General features: G+C 50.4%; 1 protein-coding gene across 1 annotated transcript in view; it reads left to right on the top strand.

Annotated features, from left to right (window-relative positions):
- Positions 1-3,343: 3,343 nt before the first annotated feature.
- Positions 3,344-19,554, top strand: part of MSRA (methionine sulfoxide reductase A) — a 243,651-nt gene continuing 227,440 nt past the window's right edge. Inside the window, exon 1 of the mRNA XM_056113947.1 lies at positions 3,344-3,521. Coding sequence (XP_055969922.1) covers positions 3,386-3,521 — 136 coding nt within the window. The 5' untranslated portion in view covers positions 3,344-3,385. The remainder of the gene's footprint in view (positions 3,522-19,554) is intronic.

Raw genomic sequence — 19,554 nt, forward strand, 5'->3', positions numbered from 1 at the left:
GTCGCATGCAAGGCAAGTATTCTATCTCTTCACCCCGGTTAGGTTTCTTAATCTCGGTCATTCAAATCAGTAGGCAGTGAAATTGCGGTTTTCACGTGCGTTTCCCTAATGGCTAATGATATTGAGCCCTGTTGATTTTTAAAATTATGTATGTCTTGTGTATATTCACCATTTGCATGTCACTTTGGTGACGTGTCTGCTCAACCTTTTATTTATGCTGCTGCAAGACATGAAATCAAACTGTCAACTCCAGACCCGGGAAGGCAGCCCATGTGGTCTTGGCTGTGGCTGTCAAGAAAACAGTCAGGAAGAAGGTGTGACTAGTGGAGCAACATTGGTTAGTTCCCATCTCCTTTAGCAAAGTCCTCTGAGAAGGATGAAGTCAGGTCAAGGCTGTCCACTTTGGTATTTGGGAATGGATTCCAGTGGTGCTTGGGAACCATTTGGCGCTGGGGATAGAACCAGGGGCTCCTGTGTGCAAAGCACCCAATCTAGCCCTGTGAGCAGCAGATATGTTCATCCCCAAGAAGCAAGGCAGAGCCATTTTTGAACAAGTGGAAAATAAATTTATGCTAACTGAAATCAGATTTTTGGCTGATTAGCCGCTGAACATCTTCCAATCAGTACAAGGCCCTGGGAAGTGTGCTGGAGCCATAGTGCAGTGGTCTGCCTTGCACAGGGCTAACCTGAGCTTGATGCCCAATGCCAAATGTCCCCCAGGCCTCTGGCAATGCAAAGCCAGGAGTAAGCTCTGAGCACTGTCTGGGGCGGCCCCCAAAGAAAAAGGTATCAGGGAAGAAAGGACCAGGTCCTGTCCAGCAGGAACTTATTCTAGGGTGTTGAAGAAGTGAGACTAAAATTTCTCTCTGCTCAAACTCCTATATTACATATGCATATTATAAGTGTGCATATATATAATATCTGACCTGTATGATGTAGGCAGGTATATAGGGAAAGGCCTTCGGCAATGAAACTTAGGTCAACAAAATTTCTGTGAAGGAAAGTTCTAAGGTTGAGCCACTCTGTGGATACGGAAAACAAGACCTGATAAGACCTTCAGGAGACCCTGAGAAGACTGGATCCCTCCCCATGAAGGAAATGCCTCGAATACCCTGGACCTCTCCCATAATCCAACTAATTTTAGTGATTCATCCCAGAGAAGATTTCAGAACATTCAAGGCCAAGACATTCGGAGAAGATACCCCATAAAAGCCACCTTGAACAAAGGAGGGGCGCACATATGCTGCCCAAGCCTATGTGCTGCTTGTGCCCATGAGGCTGACCACATGCGGTGCCTGAGCACGTGTCACCCACATCTCGCCTCTTGAGATGTGTGCTTTCATGTCTAATGCTGGGATGTGTGTAGGGGCTCTCTCCGCCCTTGGAGAAGCCTGTGTTCCCTCTTGAGCTATTGCTGTCTCTCTCCTCCACACTTCCAAAAGCCCTCCAAATAAAAACTATGTAATTTCACTGCTTGTATTCCTCTGCCCCTCTCGGAGAGGCCCGGCAAGCTACCGAGAGTATCTCACCCACAAGGCAAAACCTGGCAAGCTACCCGTGAGGTATTCGATATGCCAAACACAGTAACAAGAAGTAACAGTCACCAGTCCGAGTGAAAACATACTTGTTTTCACGATGGGGACGTTACTGGGCCCGCTCCAGCAAATTGATGAGTAACGGGAGGACTGTGATGGTCTACTCCTGAAATTCCTTTTTGCAGGGGGATACAAGAACCCAGTAACCGTGGGTCCCAGGTAACAGAGGTGGATCGGGAGAAAGTGACCATCTTTCTCCTCCCCACTTCACATGAGTCACCCACGGGGCACACCAACATCACTGTACTGCTGGGCGTATGTATCATGTATATATATACAAAAGGATGCCCAGGCTGCAGTCCTGGAGAACATGCCTTGTTAGATTTGTTGGGAAATCTGAGCATGACTGCAAAAATAACAAAAGGAAGCTGATTCAAGATGGAGGATATGGAGGAAAAGTACCTGGCAGAGGTGGTAGCTGGGCTGAGTGGGACAAAAAGCAAGTCCTAGAGGGGAGAAGGGCAGCCAGAAGGCAGGGACCCCAGCCCTCTCCGCCAGCAGCTACAGGCCTCAGTGCACAGCCTGCAGACCAGGCTTCATTCCTGGCACTGCATGATCCCCAGGAGGCAGGGGCTGTAGCCCCAGAACAACACTCCCCCCCCAAACCTGCCACATGAAAAACATTGTAATTTTTTTCTTGTCTATATTCTGGTAATGAAAAGCAGCGTTGAAAGAGATCCATTTTTCTTAGTGTGTCGATTTTTCATTTTTTAATAATAAAAATGTCACTGTAACATTCAGAACATTCTTAAGTGTCAAGCATTTTAGAACCTAAGTTTCATGTGATAAGTGATAAGCAGTAGCCCATGAAGCCCATTATGCAAAATGCAAACATTTGTTTCTGAGTTTTTTTTCTTTCTCTTATGGCTGTACAAGCATGTGTGCGCATTTTCCTGGGGTTACACCTGGGTATGTGTGCATTTTCCTGAGGCTATACCAGACTGCACACAGCAGCCATATGGGCTAGAGAGAAAACAGTGCTTCTCCTACACAGGATGATTGAAGTGGAGTGCTTCCGGTGTTTGGTTTCATACCAATCAACCAGAAAACAGAAAAGGCAAGTCAGTGTGGGTCTCAAAGGGCAGTTAACTGAACAAAGACAAAAACCCAAGTAAAACTCCAAAACCGTTTCCTGGGACAGAAGGATGACCTTCAGTTGGCCAAACGTTCAGCAACGACTCAGCCTTCAGAAGCTGCGTAGCAAAAACTAAAAAAAAAACAAAAAAACAAAAAACAAAACCACAAATATCAAAAGCAAAAACAAACAACAACAACAAAAAAAAAAACAACCAACAAAACAACAAAAACCAGAACCACAAAAAAATAGAGGCAAACTGCCCAGAGGAAATCTCAGTTACACCATAAACCCTTCCAAGGTTAAATGACACGCCTGGCCCCGTGCTCCAGGCTTTGGGGCTAATTCCCCCTGGATTAGTCCAGACCACAGGCAAACCCCTGGTCCTGCAGCGCGGGGTGGGGGACGTGCGGTGGGATTCCGCCCCTCCCGGCAGCGCGTCTTGCAGAACGGTGGCGCTCGCCGCGGCGGGCCGGGGCGATCACCGGCGCGCGGGCGTTTTTTGTCCCCTGCCGCTTCTCGTACCCGGGCCGCGGGCTGGGGGGCCACAGCCGCGGGTGGAGGACGGCGGCGACCGGTGCCCGCGGGCGCGCCCCTCCCCCGCCACGGGGGCTGAACCCGCCCAGGGTCACGGTCCGCCCGTCCCGCGCGGGCGACTCCGTTCCGGGGCGGCCCCGCCCGCTGCAGTCGAGGCCGCGCCCGTCCCGCCCCGCTCATGCTCCCGGCCGCCAGGACGGCCCGCCAGCTTGGCCGAGGCCTGCTCCCAGCCGCGCGAATGGGCGACGCCGCCTCCGCCATCGTCCGCCCCCAGGAGGCCCTGCCGGGCCGGAAGGAGCCGATCCCCGTGGCGGGTAAGGGGGCCGCTGCGCACGCGCCGGTGCCACCGGGGAGCATGGCGCGGGCGGGCGGGCCGGCGGGCGGCGGGGGACCGCGAGTGCGCAGGCGCAGGGGGCGCGGCGGGCGGCGAGTGCGCCGGCGCGGGGGTCGCGGGCGGCGGGGCCGCGAGCGCGCAGGCGCGGGGGGCTCGGGCGACGGGGCCGCGAGCGCGCAGGCGCGGGGGGCGCGGGCGGCGGTGGGCCCGGGACTGCGCAGGCGTGGGCCCGGCTTCCCGCCGCTTCTTGGCGTGGGTGCCTCGCGCGAGGCTCTTTGGTTGCTCTGAGCCTTCCTAGAGAGCAGTTGCTCCGAGGGCGCCCCCCAAAGAGGAAAACTGCCCCGTGGAAACTCTCAGCGTCGGTCTGTGATGCTGGGAGTTTCCCCGGATCTCTGGGCAGCCCCCTTAGGTGACCGCAGCTGCCCAAGCGACCCCCACCGCTCGACCCCCCGCCCCGCGGCCACTCGGGGCCCAGCGCATGCAGGAGTCATTTTTGGGGGTGGGTGGGGAGGGACACTCCCAGCCATGCCCTGGGATCATATGAGGTGACAGGCCTCCGACCTGGGTGGACTGCGTGCGAGACAAGTGACCTTCCCGCTGTCCTATGGCACCAGCCCCAGGAATCATTTTTTGAGTGATCGTGATCGTTGTTGTTAATTGTTTGTTAACAGCTGTGTGTCCCATACTTGCGAAAGCTGGGAGGGTTGGAGGAGATGGTCCAGGGCCAAGTCGCAGCACTGACCCGCCACAGCCCCCTTGGTTTCGGCACCGCATGATCCCGCAGCCTCTCCAGCTGTAGTCCTGGAGGCCCCAGGGCACTGCTGGGGTGTGTTCCTGAGAGTCACCCCGGAATGGCAACACTGCGGTCTCAGGCCCTTGCTTTGAGCCAAGGAGTGACCAGTGTCTTAGGGGCACTAGGCTGGGTCTAAGCAGTGCACTTCCCGCCCCTCTCCCCCAGCACTCTCACCCCAGAAAAGTTAGAAAAATTCCAGTCTTATTGCTTTCAGGAAGGCCAGTAAGAGAAGTGGTCAAGACATTTGGCTGCCCAGTCAACCAGGTCATGTTAAACTACAGGAAGTGTTTTCAAAGGCTGAGCCCTGCTCTGCACTCTGGCGATTTCCTGCCCATGGGGACAGGAGTCTGGGTGTGGGAATAGAATGAGGGTTAGCTACATGCAGGACAAGCACCCTACCCACTGGACTGTCTGGCCCCCCAATATTGATTTTGGTTTTGAGTCACAGAGGATGAGTTTTGAAACAGAAAACCCAGATGGTCTTTAGTGGTGCTTTTCTCTAAGCTCTACAATCTGATTATTTAAACCTTATTATTTCATCTTAAAAATGAACCGCTTTGGAGGAAAGAAATCAAGGGGAAGGAGGAAGGTGAGAAAGGGAAGTCATGGGGGAGCCAGGGGCCCTGGTTCTGTGACGTGGGAGAGCGGTAGAGCCATATACCCAAAGCTCAGACTCAACGACATTGAGAATATGAGATCCAAACTACATCCTTGGAATGTGCCTGTCAAGGGGGGATGTGGGGAGCAAGGGGGGGGCAGGGAGATGGGAACACTGCTGGAGGGAAGTTGACACTGGTTGTGGGATTGTTTGCCTAAAACCCAGCTATCAATAACTTTGTAAATCATGGTTCTTTAATTGCATTTAACATTTTACCACAAAATTAAAATAATAATGCCCCCCCTCTTTTCCAAATGAGGGTTGGTGCACGGGCACTGAAAGTCAGAACATTCTCAGTTCTGGGCTTGGCTAGCGGTGTTGAGTCTCTTCCTTATTCATCACTCTGTCTTTGGTCTTTTTCCAGACATCACAGACTGGCCAGTACTCTTGATCACCCTGTGAAAATAGTTCAAGGTCATGCAGGACCCAAATATAGCTCTGCCGCATCATAACCAAAGTCCTTTCCGTCTGGTCTAGAAAAGATGCTTTTGAGTAACAATTAATCAACGTGACAGAAACAAAACAGTTTCTTTCTCAGAGCCAGATAACCCTAACTGAAGAACCTGGGCTCCCCGTGTTTTCTAGTTGCTTCTGTCTGCATGCTGCTGGTCACACAGTTCCAAGGCCCAGTAGTTTTTGTGGATGAAGTGATATTTCCCGCCTGTTGCGCCAGGGAACCTTTGCTCCCCTATCATGTCAGTTTTAGACGGTGCCTTTCCAGTCTCCTGGCTCTGCTCCTCCTCTGACCTGTGGCTGTCAGTGACTAGAAAGCATGAGGCTTATGACTTCCTGTTATCTTCCTGACGGCCAGGTTCATCTTTATCCAGCTTCCACCTGCTGAACAGCTCACTGTTCCTCTGTCTTTTTATGTACTTTGACACTCCCAAGTTCACACTTGGGTTTTAGCAGACAAAGCCTGTCTCAGCCACTTTGGCGAGGTCCTGATAGCAGGTCTGCTGTGCTACCAAATACTTTTGGGGTTACAGGTTATCAAGTTCATTTCCATCCTAGTATTCCTTATGAAAAGTTATACTCCCTTATAAAATGTGGCCTTGTGGGCGATTCCTGTTTGGGCAGGGGGATAGCTCCGTGAACTGGTGCTTTGCAGGCAGGACACTCGTGGTCCCCAGCACTCCCGAGAGTGACCAAAATGAAAATACCGGCTTAACAAAAAATAATCTCCCTTTGGCAGGAGCCAGTGCAGAGCTAAGGCATCTGGTTGCCTTCCATGTGACCAACCCCAGGTCAATCTCTGGCACCATATGGTTCCTCCAGCACACAGCCAGGAGCGACCCCTGAGTCCAGAGCTGGGGAGTAGCCCCTGGATACTGTTAGCTGTCGCCCCTGTTCCCTCCCCACCCCTAAATTGCCTGCAAAGACCATATTTCTCCTGTACAAGAAAGTGGCATTCAAACCTTTGAACTTCTCTAATGTTTAAGCTCTTCCAGGCTATTGAAAGTGGGTCAGAACACGGGTCGGCCTCCTCGGAGCGATTGTTTCCAACAAACCCAGTGGGCAAGCTCGTTTGAAGCTGCCTTTGTTCTGTCTCTGAGGCGCTGGCGGCCGCCTGGCAGGTCCCCAGCACTTGCTCGGTCTTTCTGGGGTGGGGGGTGGGAGTGCTGTCTCTCTTGGTTCCAGCCCCTGGCTACAGAGCAGCACTCCAAGAATTTCAAGACGGGGGAAAATGGGGGATTTATGCTTGTTTAACTGAACTGGTGGGCAATTAATTTCTAGAGATAGGCAGGAAGTGGAAAGCTTATAATTAAAACCTCAGAGTGCCTCCTGTGTTGTTAAAATGTAAGTTTATTATAGTTAGAACTGATCTTATTTCCAGTGAATTAATTATCATAAAAGCCCAGCTTTTACTTTTTTTTTTCCATGTTCGAAACAATGCTAATCTTTTTGATCAGGTGTTTGGGATTTGGAGATATAATTCAAGATAATTTCAACATCTCCTATTTAATCCCTTTCTTGCCTTCATAATCTTAGTTTGTGTTCACTCTGTTCATTGCTTTGCTGCCTTTTGGGGGAGAAAAAGAATTGTAGGACCTCTAACGGTATCGTCTTTCAAGAACTTTTTAAATAGCAAAGCAGAAGGACATGGAAGAAATACAAAGAATGGTTCTTTGAGAGATAATTAAACAGTGACATTAAAATTTTTCAGATATGTACAATAAGAACCATGAGGGGAAATAATAGAAAATGTGAGGAATCATACAAGACCCTTTACTCAACTCTTTGAAAATAAGCCTGAAAACTCAAATAAGTAGGTAATTTTTAGGAAAATATAATGGACACAAAGTCACCCCAGAAAGAGGTAGAAAAATCTAAAGAGATTGACTCTTTTTAGAAGAAATAAAAGTTGTCAAAAAGTTGCTTCTCCTGAAGCATTATATCTAGAGAATTTTCAGACAACTTGCATTAAATACTTAAAGAGCAGAGAATTCTAATACTATTTAAGCAGCAAACATTTTTGGATTCTTTTTAAGAAGCAAAACTGAAACCAAATTTGATAGAGATTGTACAAAAAACAGTAGACAAATCTTATATACAAATACTCTGCAAATATATATGAGGAAACAACTAGCCATGGACTTTAGTCCCAGAATGCAAGGATGGGTCAATATTTGGAAATTTATTAATATTTTCATTCATTGGCGGAAAATAACCATCTGTCTTCCTAGGTATTGGAAAGTTAAAAGACAGGTCTAAGAATCATTCTTTGTTTGTTTCATTTTTTAATTTATTTTTGTGTGGTACTTGGGATCAAACCCAGGTCTCATGCATGCATGCAAGGTGAGCACTTCGGCGCTGAGATCCAGCTCTGGTTCTTAGTAATCATACGGTGTAGGCGTGTGTTTGAATCACACCAAGTGGTGCTTAGGGGCGATTCCTAGCTCTGTTCTCACTCCTGTATGTGCTCGTGACGGTCATAGGGGATGCTGGGGATCAAAACGGGGTCAACTGTGTGCAAGGCGAGCTTCTAGCTCTTAACAGTCATTCTTGGTACCTCTTAGAGATGGCGCCTTGCTCATCCCAGTTAGTTATGCCGGTCTCAGCCCACTGGCCTCGTGGTTACTGAAGCATCCGGGTTTCCCACCCCAGGCTCCTCAGAAAAGAGGGCTTGGGCCAGAGCCAGTCTTGCTGTGGAGAGCGCAAACTTCGACCAGATGGGGTGTGGGGTTCCATCCCCAGCACCCAAACATGCTATCGATGTATCTTTTACAAACAAAGTCAGCAAGAAGTCCAAACGTGCCATCGATGTATCTTTTACAAAGTCAGAAGAAGTATGCCAGAGTGACGCGGTGCCAGCTGCACCCTGCAGTGAAGGGCATGAAGGAAGACCTGGGCAAGCAGCTGCGCAGCTGAGGGGAAGGCTCGAGGGATCCTGAGCCTCGACCACTAGGCTCGTTTCTGGGAACCATCATTTCCCCATTTCGTTAGCTGTAAAGACTGACGGTTTGGGGCCAGAGCGATAGTACAGCAGGTAGGGCGTTTGCCTTGCACAAGGCTTACCTGGGTTCGATTCCCCAGCATCCCATATGGTCCCCCCAGCACCTCCAGAGTAATTCCTGAGTGCAGAGCCAGGAGTAATCCCTGAGCACCGCTGGGTGTGACCCAAAAAAGAAAAAAAAAAAAAGACCAGCCATTTGAGGAGAAGGCGGGGAGGATTCCTCTCTGATCTTGGTGGGAAGAAAGGCCTTCCTAATTGCAACTTCACTCATGCGACTTAAAACTTTCAGTAAATGAGACCATATCGAAACCTACGTGGCAAATTCAGAAGGCAAGCCGAGGAAACTCTCCACAACGCATAGCCTCGGGGAAGGCCTTATCTCTCAGATCTATGAGAAGCTTTTAGAAATTAATAAAAAAAAACACCAATACCTGTTAGAAAATGAGGCAGAGTACATGCAATTGAGAGAAAAGGAAGTACAATTGACTTTTGAACAGAGAAAAGGATGCCCACCCTCACTCCTAATGAGGGGAATGCAAATGCCAGTTTTCAGTGTTCAGACTCGCAGGCCCCCAGCACTTTGATGCTACGCTCGGTTGGATTATCCGTAAGGAAACGACCCTCGCTCTTCCTTTGCTGGCGAGGGGGTAAATTGGCTCTGTTCTCATGGAAGACAATTTGGCGCTAGCTCTCAAAAATGGAAATGCATCTACTTTTTGACCCAAGAATTCCGTTTCTGGGAACTTACTCTCCAGTTATTCTTGCACACGTGCCAACAGATGACGGTCCCTTCCCCCAGCAGTCTCGGCAAGAGCCGGAGATTGGAAGCCACCCAAAAGCCCAGCAAGAGGGGCGAGTGAGACGAATGATGACTCGTCCTCACAAAGGAGCGTGCAGCTAGAGGAAAGAACACGGGAAATGGATCTGAATGCGCAGGGAGAGGTTGCCAAGAGGGAGAGTTCAGTGCAGAAAGCCCGGTCAGGACAGAGTGGGAGCATGGCGTCCGAGCGCAGAGTGTGGAGGGGTGTGCAGGGCGTCCCAGTGGGCAGTGCAAGGGCTCCTGCATTCTGGACCACTCTCTAGGCCTCTCCCGCTGTGTGATTGAGCGAAGTCCCTCCATTCCGAAGACGATGCGCCCAAGCAGTGTCCAGGCTAATTGACCACCTTTCTATCATTGTGTGTCATCCCCGTATCAAGTTCTCTTAAAAAAAAATTTTTTTGCTCTCTTTTTTTTTTTCCTGTCAAGTAAGTCTCTTCCCCCCCAAGCCCCCCTTCCATCCTCAACTTGCTTTTGTAATCAAAATCTACATTTTGGCGTGATTTAAAAATCTAAATTTAGAGGGTGAAATTGGAATAAGTTAATCCAAGTCATTTTACATTTCATACATATTCATTTTTATTGAAACACCCATCGTGGTGGCGGCATTTTTACAAAGAAAAGATCTTTGGGGACAGATTCCTTCCACTATTATGCGGAAGGCATTATGTGTATTTCTTTTATTTTGAGTGATGTACATAGACTTTTAAAAGAAAATGATGGAAAACAATTTTTCTCTTAGAAGGAATTTTCCCAATGTGTGATTAATTTCTAAATCGCAGGACCCAGGACTATTATTTTCCCCCTTGGCTTCTTGTCTAAAGCCTTTGATTTTTATGCTCCATCTCAGAACTCTGTTTCCCTGGCACCCTGGGAGAGGGGGGCTCCCAGAGCGCCCCCCACTTTCTGGCCTGCCCCACCGCCTCCTCCCCCTGCCACTCCTTGAGCCCCATTTTCTGGTAATGCGAGTTTCAGTGTTTCTCCTCTGCATTGCTCTCATGGTTCTGCCCTTGAGATCCCACACTCCAGTGTTCATTCAGCTGCTCATCAGATGTCCTTTAAACGCCTGCTTAGGCAAAATAGTGGGTTTGGTCCTTCTCCTCCTCCTTCTCTCTCTCTCGCTCTCTTTCTCTCTTCCTCTCCCCCGTCTCTCCCTCTCTCTTTTTCTCCTCCCACCCCTCTCTCTCCCACTTTCCCCTCCCTGCTATTAAATCTTCATTTCTGGCCCTGCTTGAAGTCTCTCTCTCCCACAGGTGTCCTCCTTTATCCAGCCTGAGACTCTCCCTTCGTTCGTGTCTGTTGGCCTGATAATTAGGTGTGTTTTAGGGTTCCTTCCTCTCAGGGCCTGCCCTGACCCCGAGCCCTAGGCCTGGTTCGTGTCTGTTGGTCTGTTCTCTCTAGCTGCTAGCAGGGTAACCATGTCCTCCAGGGCAGCACTGTCCAGACGCCCATTGGATCCTCCATGGTATCCAGAGGCCAGGTGTTGGCTGGGTTGACACCCAAGCCCTGAGACTGAGGAGGTGGCCTTGTGGTGTGTGCACGGTGCCCGTGAACGCTGAAGGATCTGGCTGTTTCTCCATGACACCTTGGTCAGCGGCGGTTTCTCCCATCTGGGTTCCTTCCTGAAGTCCCAGAGTTAGGATATACTTACTCCCATGGCAGTGCAAGGAATGGGGTCCTGCTCTGCTCCCCTTTGTTCAAGAGTCACAGCATGGACCCCAGGCTCTCAGCTCGGATCCCTGGCAGGTGCCTCTGGGCTGGGCATGGCCAGGCACTCCTCTGGTCACAGCCCTCAGTCTGAGACTCGGCAGTGCAGGGAAGGCTGAACTCTGCATTCAATGTGTGTCCCTGTTCATGTGTGTGTTCATGTGTGCGTGTGCATGTATGGATGTGTGTATATGTGCGTGCATGCATGTGGATAGTGAATATTATGTGTGCATGTGTGTGTGTGCGTGTGTGCGCACACATGCATTTGAGTGTGTGTACGCATGCTTGTGAGTACATGTATATATATGTGTATGTGGGTATATGTGGGTGTATGTGTGTGTGCATGCGTGTTTGTGCATGCGTGCATGTGTGTGTGTGTGTGCGTGCGTGTGGGGGGGGGACACAGAATCCATAGCCCTTCTAGATGCCATCTTCCCATCTTTCTCCAACTACAACTTAATCCCCAGTTTCCTTAGAGCTTCCCAGCACTTGGCAACTGTGAAACCGAGGCATTAGCCTGCGGGCCCCTCATTCTTGAGCCTCGAGCATAGCAGGCTGAGGGCAGGTTTCATGGCTGTAGTGAGTGGCCTGGAGACACACCGTGGGCCAGTGTGTGTTTGTATGAGTGATCGGGAGCAGGTGGGGGACCCGGGCTAGTCATTCTCAGCTGCCTTCCTGCCCCCTTTGTTGCAGCCCCCCGGGAACGTGCTGACCAAGAGCCCTTCAGGTGCAGGGTGGAGTGTCACCTTGGGCCGCCCCGAGGCTCCAGGCTGTCCCCTTTCCTGTCACTTTCTTTCCGTCCAGTGTGGGAGTGGCGGCTTGGACTTGGCCTTGGAGCTTACTTTCTGTCCCTCTGCCCGGCTTAGCTCTGTCCTGTTCCTGGTGGATCCCAGGTCTGGGGAGTAGGAGGCCAGACACTGGGGTTTGTGCCTCCCATGGCTGGGCTTCCTGCAAGCAGACCTGGTACTTGCTAGCAGGCCCAGCTGCGGCCCCCAGTGACTCACTGCCACTTACAATGGCTGCGGCTTCTATGGTGCTCACTGCTCCCTTCCGTGGTTGGTTCCTGGAGCCTGTGTGTCCTCTCGCCATGGACCTGCGCTTCCAGACCTCAGCCAAGAACTTGGTCCTCAAAGCAGCCTTCCCGGTTCGTGTGCTGGTCTGTTTGCCTCTCCCTGTTTCTGCCTGGGCTCCCGCTGGCTTCTTAGTACCCCTAGCTCCTGTGGCCTTTGCTGACTCTTCCTTCTCTAGTAAATTCATCCCTTTGCCAGTAAGTCTTGGTTGCTCAAGACTTTAGCCTTTTGGCTCAGCTCTCCAGAGGAACGATCTCTGAGGACCCCTGGGCCCCTAGAAGGAGCTGTGCTTGAAGTTGTGTTTGTTCAGTCAGAGAGCTCAGCGGGTTCCACGGGCCCAGATGCATGAGGGCCGTCTTCCCTCCTCCGTCTGTGAGTTCCGATGCTGCTCTCTCCCAGATTATTCTGCAGAATAGTTCCCCCCAAACTGGATAGCCTTTCCACCCAGACCAGCTGACCCTACTCTCTTCCTCTCTGTTCTCCCTCCTCACTCTCCCTCACTCTGACATCTGCCTCAGGCTCGCCCTAGAGCTGCCTGGTCTCCTGGAAACATCCTCCTGCAAAGTCCAGTCAGAGGGCACTTTCCATGGGCGAACCACTTGGCAGATTTGACATGGAAGGGCAGATGCTGCCCCCCCGCCCCCAAGGCCTGGAATCTCCTCGGGAAGGTGGTGGCAGTGCTGGGCCTTAGGAAGGTGTCTTCTATTCTGTTCCTAGGAGACCTTCACATCATTCTGTGCGGGCGTATCTGTGGTGCTTCTCAGCAGGGTATATTTCTGATCCACTTGCTTGTTGAATAAATGCATTAAATTTGCATTATAATATAGCAAAGACTTGTAATAGTGAAACTGGAAGAAATGCAGAGTTACAATATGTTTCCATGAATATATTATCATTGCATGAAAAAAAAAAGGAAGAATAAAAATTGGGAACACTGATTCTCTTCCCAAAGCATATAAAATGAATTCTTTTGGAAATGGTACCATAGTAAGGTAATGATATGAGTGTTGAATTTCCCATTGTAAACTTTTCATATTTTGCCTTCAGTTGAAAACAATCTGGCATTCTGCTGTTCTTTCACCCTGGTTTGCATGGGTCAAGCGTGATGTAAGCCCTGGACAAGCTTGCTTGTTCAGTGGAGGCCAGCAGTTATTTATTGGGGGCTAGGGGCAGGGAAATGATGTTTCAACAGATTTTTCCCCAAGGCAAGTGTCATGAAAATGAGCTGCTGTTTGGGGACTCAACGCTTTCCAGCAGGAGCAAATGAAACCTTCCGTGCACAGCCCTGAAGGCACCGGTTGGAGCCAGCAGTCTCTGCGCTTAGAAATCCTGAGGTTTGCAGAGCCGGGGAGGCAGCTGGCCAGGCCAGGCCCCTGGAGAAAGGCTCCGGCTCTCATCTCTCCCCCGATCACAATCAGAAGGTGAAAGTGCGTGTCACCTGCAGCCAGGTGGTGGTGGCGGTGGCACGGCCTACGGGCTGACCTTGGCATTCCCTTTGGGGCTGGAAGCCAAGGTTGGTGAGGTGGCGCGTGGGGGTGTACCACAGAATGTGAAGGCAGCGGACTTTTATTTTAAGAAATAAAGGGTAAGAAAAAAAAGTCAACATCCTTTCCCTCGTTTTCAGGCTAGGGGCATCACTGGGGCTCTGTGTTTCTTTCAAGATGCAGAGTACAAAGGGAATTATTTCTTTGTGGGTAAAAGGAGGAGCTGCCTGCCCGAGATCACGCGGCTGCTTGCTGCAGATGCACGCCCCATTTAAGGAACGAACGAGCTAAATTTAAAGGGGTTTCCAGGGTCAGGTGAGGAACCAGGACTTCTAGTTGTGCAGCAGGGCCCGCGTGGTTGGTGCTGGGGGCCGGGGAGGGGTTGGCGCTCTGCGGTGCTTGCTTGCAGCATGGTTTCCTGTCTACATCAGCATCCCCACCTCCAGGGTGGCTGGCAGATTCATGGCAGGCAAGAGACCAGGATTGGCTGCTGCTCCCTCCCCATGGCTGTCTTAACTGAATTAGAAAGGAACCAGAGGTCTTCGCACAGCCTCTGCTTTCTCTCTGCATGCTGTCCAGTGATGCGTTTTGCTTCCTGTCCGCAGAGGCCTGATCCTGGCCAGCTCTGCCCAGAGGCCTGTCCCTTCCCGCAGGCCACAGTTCTCAGGAGGGCTTGTCATGCCCACTTCAGCTCCAGGTAGGATCTGTAAGTTTTCCGTCACCTGTGCCCTCTTTCCCCAACTTCCCAGGCCTCCAGTGTGAGCCCAAGAGAGCATCTTTCATCTGTCCCATGGTATATGAAAAGTCCCTATGGCCTGCAGCCTGTGTATGAATGGACCATGTCAGGGGATGAGCCCTAAGCACCCACATACAAAGCGTGTATCCCTTGCCCTTTGAGCCACCCTCCTGGCCTAGCACTTCACTTCTGGGGCATTCTTGATGTCCAGAAACATTGAATGGGAAATACATTGAGTTCCTGAATGCATTATTCTCCTTCCTAATGATTCACACCAAGGCTGAGCATCTGTGATAGCCGGTGAGTGCCCACGGGCTATGTCCCTGTTCACTGTTGAGGTCCATTCTGTGGGTCTGGACAGATGCGAGCCATCATTCCAGCCTCACAAACAAGGGACACTGTCACTACCCTAAAAACCCCAGTGCTCCCGCTCTCCCCGTCTCTTCCCTTGTCCTCCGCGCCCCAGCCCTGGGAAACTGCTGTTTCCAGAAGTCACAGAAGGCCAGGCAGGCCATTGGAACTCTGTAGGCTGCTGCCTTTCCTGATCACATCTTTCCTTAGCAATGTATATTTAGGATTGCTTCTCATTGGGAGCTTGTTTCTTTTTTTTAGTGCTGCATAATATTTCACTAAGAGGGATTGCCTCAGTTTCTTTTTTGTTTTTTGGGTCACATGTCAGAAGCTCAGGGTTTACTCCTGGCTCTGTGTTCAGGGGACCGTGTGGGTTGCTGGGGATTGAGACTGGGTCTGCTACATGCAAGGCAAATACCCTACTACCAGACTATCTCTCTGGCCCCAGTTTCTTTATTTGGTTCCCTCCTGAAGGCCATTGTGGTTCCTTGTAAGTCTGGACAATTACGAATGAAGTTTTAGAAACACCCTCATACAGGAATCTTCTCTTTTGGTAGACATAAGTTTGTAATTCATTTGGGTAAATACCAAAGCGTATGATTGCCAAATCACTTGGTATCTGTGTGTTGGGTTCTTGGGCCTTATCCCCAATTTTAAATGAAACTTTTACTATTCTTTGCTTTTTGGGCCACACCTGGCGGAGTTCCAAGATTCACTTCTGGCTTTGTGCTCAGCTGTCAGTCACTTCAGGCAGTGCTCTGGGGACCATATGCGCTACTGGGGAGCAAACAGGTTCCATCACAGGCAAGGCAAGAACCTTAATCCTGCACTATCTCTACAGCCCCCAGGGTCAGCTTTAACTTGTCTGACTTTTATTTCTTTTTCTAAAAAATTTATTTTTATTATTAACACCGATTTGCTACTGTGTTTAGCATATCGAATACGTCACGGGGGGCTTGCCAGGCTCTGCGTGCGGGCGAGATACTCTCGGTAGCTTGCCGGGCTCTCCGAGAGGGGCGGAGGAATCGAACTCGGGTCGGCCATGTTGGCTGCGTGCAAGGCAAACGCCCTACCGCTGTGCTATCGCTCCAGCCTTTATTATTAACACCGTGATTGACAAAGTTGTTCATTATACAGTTTCAAGCCTGTAGTGTTCCCACACTACCAGTGTGACCTTCCCTCCACCAATGTCCCCAGTTTCCCTCCCAATCCCAACCTGCCCCATTTCACATATAACAAATTTGCATTGCATTGCTTACTCCAACACAACTTTTAAGAACTGATAAATAGGATGATCAAAAAATAAATCAGTAAGAGCCAGTTTGTGATTACTGTATGATTTTGACCTTAGCAAGAAAATTAAAACCATTTAATACAGTATGATAAAATTCCTATTCTCATTTACATATAAAAACTTTCAACTCTGGAATATAAAGTGTATTACGTTACATTTTATTTTATACTTGGACCTCATTGTGCTAATAATCATGTTTCAGCTGTCATTAATAAAACTTTGAAAGCAATTCTGTGTTAATATATTGTGGAGTTTACATGAAATAGGCCTACGTATGTCAGTTTCCCACCTACACTTTATATAAGCAGTGTGGTTTACAAAGTTGTTCATGATGGTTTTTATAGGCATTCAGTTGTCCAACACCGATCCCACCACCATTACACCTTCCCTCCACCATTGTCTCCAATTTTTCCAACCACCCCTTAAGCTTGCCACCATCGCAGATTCTCAGTAATTTATTTTATGTTGCTTGTTATCAATGGGCTGGAGTGATCGCACAGCAGGTAGGGTGTTTGCCTTGCGTGAGACCGGCCTGGCCAAGCCAGGTTCGATTCCTCCACCCCTCTCGGAGAGCCTGGCAAGCTACCCAGAGTATCTCGCCCACATGGCAGAGCCTAGCAAGCTACCCATGATGTATTTGATATGCCAAACACAGTAACAACAAGTCTCAAAATGGAGACTTTGCTGGGCCCGCTGGAGCAAATCGATGAACAATGGGAGGACAGTGCTACAGTGTTATCAATAGTTTGCTAACAGAATGATCAAAAAGTGTTTTCTTAGAAGAAAATTAGTCTAAATTGTTGTATCTCACCATGGAACCATTAAGTCCTTGTGTGAAGGATTACTAAGTTGTTGCAGGTTAAGCCTTCTATGTTTATATTTTGTTAATCGAGATTGATTGCCTTCTGCATTACATCCCATCCAATCTGGTGTGCTACTCCTAATTTATCATTGTTGTAGAAATTGAGATGTCCAGGAAGTTGAGAATTTTTAGCAGAATGGTACAGATGAAGTTAAGTCTTTTACTTAATGGCAGCTTTGTGGTGTGGGCATGACTGCCTGGGCTTCTGGAAGTAGAGAGAGATGGAGGGAAGTAGCCCATCCTGACTCCAAGAAAGCCTGGAGATTTCAGTCACTTGCATACCTGAATTTTCAGCAAGTTAGTTTCTCGGTGAGATTTGTCTCAAGACAATGGAGACTGACTGGGGGCATGACCACGATCTTTTTTTTTTGGGGGGGGGAGGTCTCACCAGGCGATGCATAGGGGTTGCTCCTGGCTCAAGCACTCAGGAATTACTCCTGGCGGTGCTTGGGGGACCATATGGGATGCTGGGAATCGAACCCGGGTCGGCCGCGTGCAAGGCAAATGCCCTACCCGCTGTGCTATCTATCCAGCTCTCATGACAGCGATTTTGCAGAGTGGGAGAAAGTGGCTGCTGGGGCTTCGTTTGGGTGGACACTGGACCTACCCCCTCTCCCACCCTGCCCCCTGCCCTGGGGTGCCCTTGATGTCTCAGCCATGCACAGGTCTGAAAAAAAAAACCCATTTTCTGCAGCTTGTTGATCTTTTTTGTGTTTGTTTGTTTTAAATATTTATCTATAAGCCTCTGGAGCAAAGCTGGTAGATGAGCTTATAAGGCGGCGCCAGGGGTGGTTTGTCAGACTTTTCTTTTTCTTTTTTTTTTTTGGACTTACTGCAATGGCTAGAAATTAATTGCAGACTGTTAAATGAGGGTGGGAGAGAGAGAAAGAGCACGAGCACATTCTTACCCTTGTTCCCGTTTTAGGAGACAAGCTTTTGGCTTCCCGCTCTCGGTGTGAGCTGCAGGCTGTCTGCTCAGCGTTGGTAGAGGTGTGAGTTAGCTGCAGAGAGAGAAATGTGGGGGTGGGTATCGCCAGGGCACAGAGGCTCTCACAGCTCACAGGCCACCCAGCTGCCTCCCTGTGTCCTTTCTCATAGTTATTTCGTTTTGGTAGCATGACTCACTAAAGATTGTTTGTTGTTTCGAGGGTCCCACCAGACGGTGCTCAGGGCTTCCTCCTGGGCACATGCACAGGGGTCACTCCTGGTGGCCTGGGGCGGAGGTTATGTAGTGCTCAGGATCGAACCTCTGTTGGCCGCATACAGAGTGAGCACCTTACTCACTCCATGTCTCTCTGGCACCATTTATTTTTTAAAATCTAGTTTTCTGATAGAAATTTCTTAGCGCACCCCCCCCCCCCCCGTCACCCACTTCCCCCACACCAATATTGGAATATTTGATGCTGAAACTGACTTCAGAGGGATTAAGATCTCAGAATTACAACAGTCCCTCTGCACTTGGGCTGCTAAGTTTAAGGGATGCGTCCACCCTTCCCACTCACTCGTATCAGCCTGGGGCTTGCCCCTTGGAGCCGGCCCAAGTGCTGGGCTATAGTAGCTCGCATGGCCCCCAGCCCCGTGGCTGGCAGACTGCCCTTTCGGCCCCTTCTGAGTTCGGATGCCTCTCCTGGCTGCGAGTCCCCCACAGCCAGCTTGTCACTGATGCAAGCCCCTTTTCCACTTGACACCGTCTCTCCAGCCAGGGCCTCGGAGAGGGACCTTGGCGCTTACAAAAGTTCCCCTGCAGCCCACAGGAAGTTGAGAAGTTAACCAACCACTGCCGGTGTTCTCAGTGACCAAACGTTCTCTCCTTCCTGGGGTCTTTTTGCAATGGTTGCTTCCGGCCTGGCTGGCAGTCCTGTGTCCTGGGTGTGGGTTTGTCTGTGCTCTCTCCCTTTCTCCCTTCCTCCTGCCGGGGCCTCTCACAACAAGCCACAGGCGTGGGCACTGCCGGTGCCAAGAGGAAAGTGGCACCAGGAAGGCAGAAGCAAGTGGAGGTTGGGTGCTGGGGAGAGCTTGGGAGGAAGTGATGCCCCAACCGGTGTGGAAGTAGGGGGACACTCCAGGTCACAGAGCAAGGGACAGGGTTCAGCTTGAGAGCCTTCCCATGTTACCTTTAGGAAAGGTTGATCAGGCATCCCAGAGAGGACTTGCCGTAAAACAGGGAGGGCAAAGGGGCCTTCATTAGAACTGCTGTCCCCCACCCACACTGCTCTAGACCTACAGTAGCTGGCTCAATACCCACTGGCTGTTGGGCCTCCTCTCCGTCTCTCTGTCCCTGTCTATCTGTCTTTCTATGTCTCTTTCTCTCTCCTTTTTTTTTTTTTTTTGGTGTTTGATTTTGGCCACCTGGCGATGCTTAGGACTTGCTCCTGACTCTGTGCTCAGGTGTTACTCCTGGCCAGTTCAGGGGACCCAGGGGATGCTGGGCAGCCGCCCTCCCCACTGGACTATCGCTCTGGCTCTGTCCTCTTTCTTGGCTGAACCCCAGTTCCACCCACAAAGTGCAGGGTCTCTCCCTCCCCCAGTGGAGTCCCCCGTAGTCTAGAGCTGGTGCTTGTGTCCTCTCAGTGGCCACTGCCCCAGGTGCCTGCATCCCCCGTCACTGTGTCTTCCACACGGAGATCACCAGCAGCCTCGTCCACCCAGAGCCCGAGGCTAGTTTTGGGAAGGCTGCCTGGGGATCTCCTGCAGGCTGGGGCCCAGGGAGAAGGAAGAGGAGGTGGAGAAGGAGGTGGAGGAGGAGGAAGAGGAGGGAGAGGAGGGAGAGGGGGAAGAAGAGAGAGG

Source organism: Sorex fumeus, unplaced genomic scaffold (assembly GCF_029834395.1).
Source record: "Sorex fumeus unplaced genomic scaffold, SorFum_2.1 ptg000024l, whole genome shotgun sequence".
NCBI lineage: Eukaryota > Metazoa > Chordata > Mammalia > Eulipotyphla > Soricidae > Sorex > Sorex fumeus.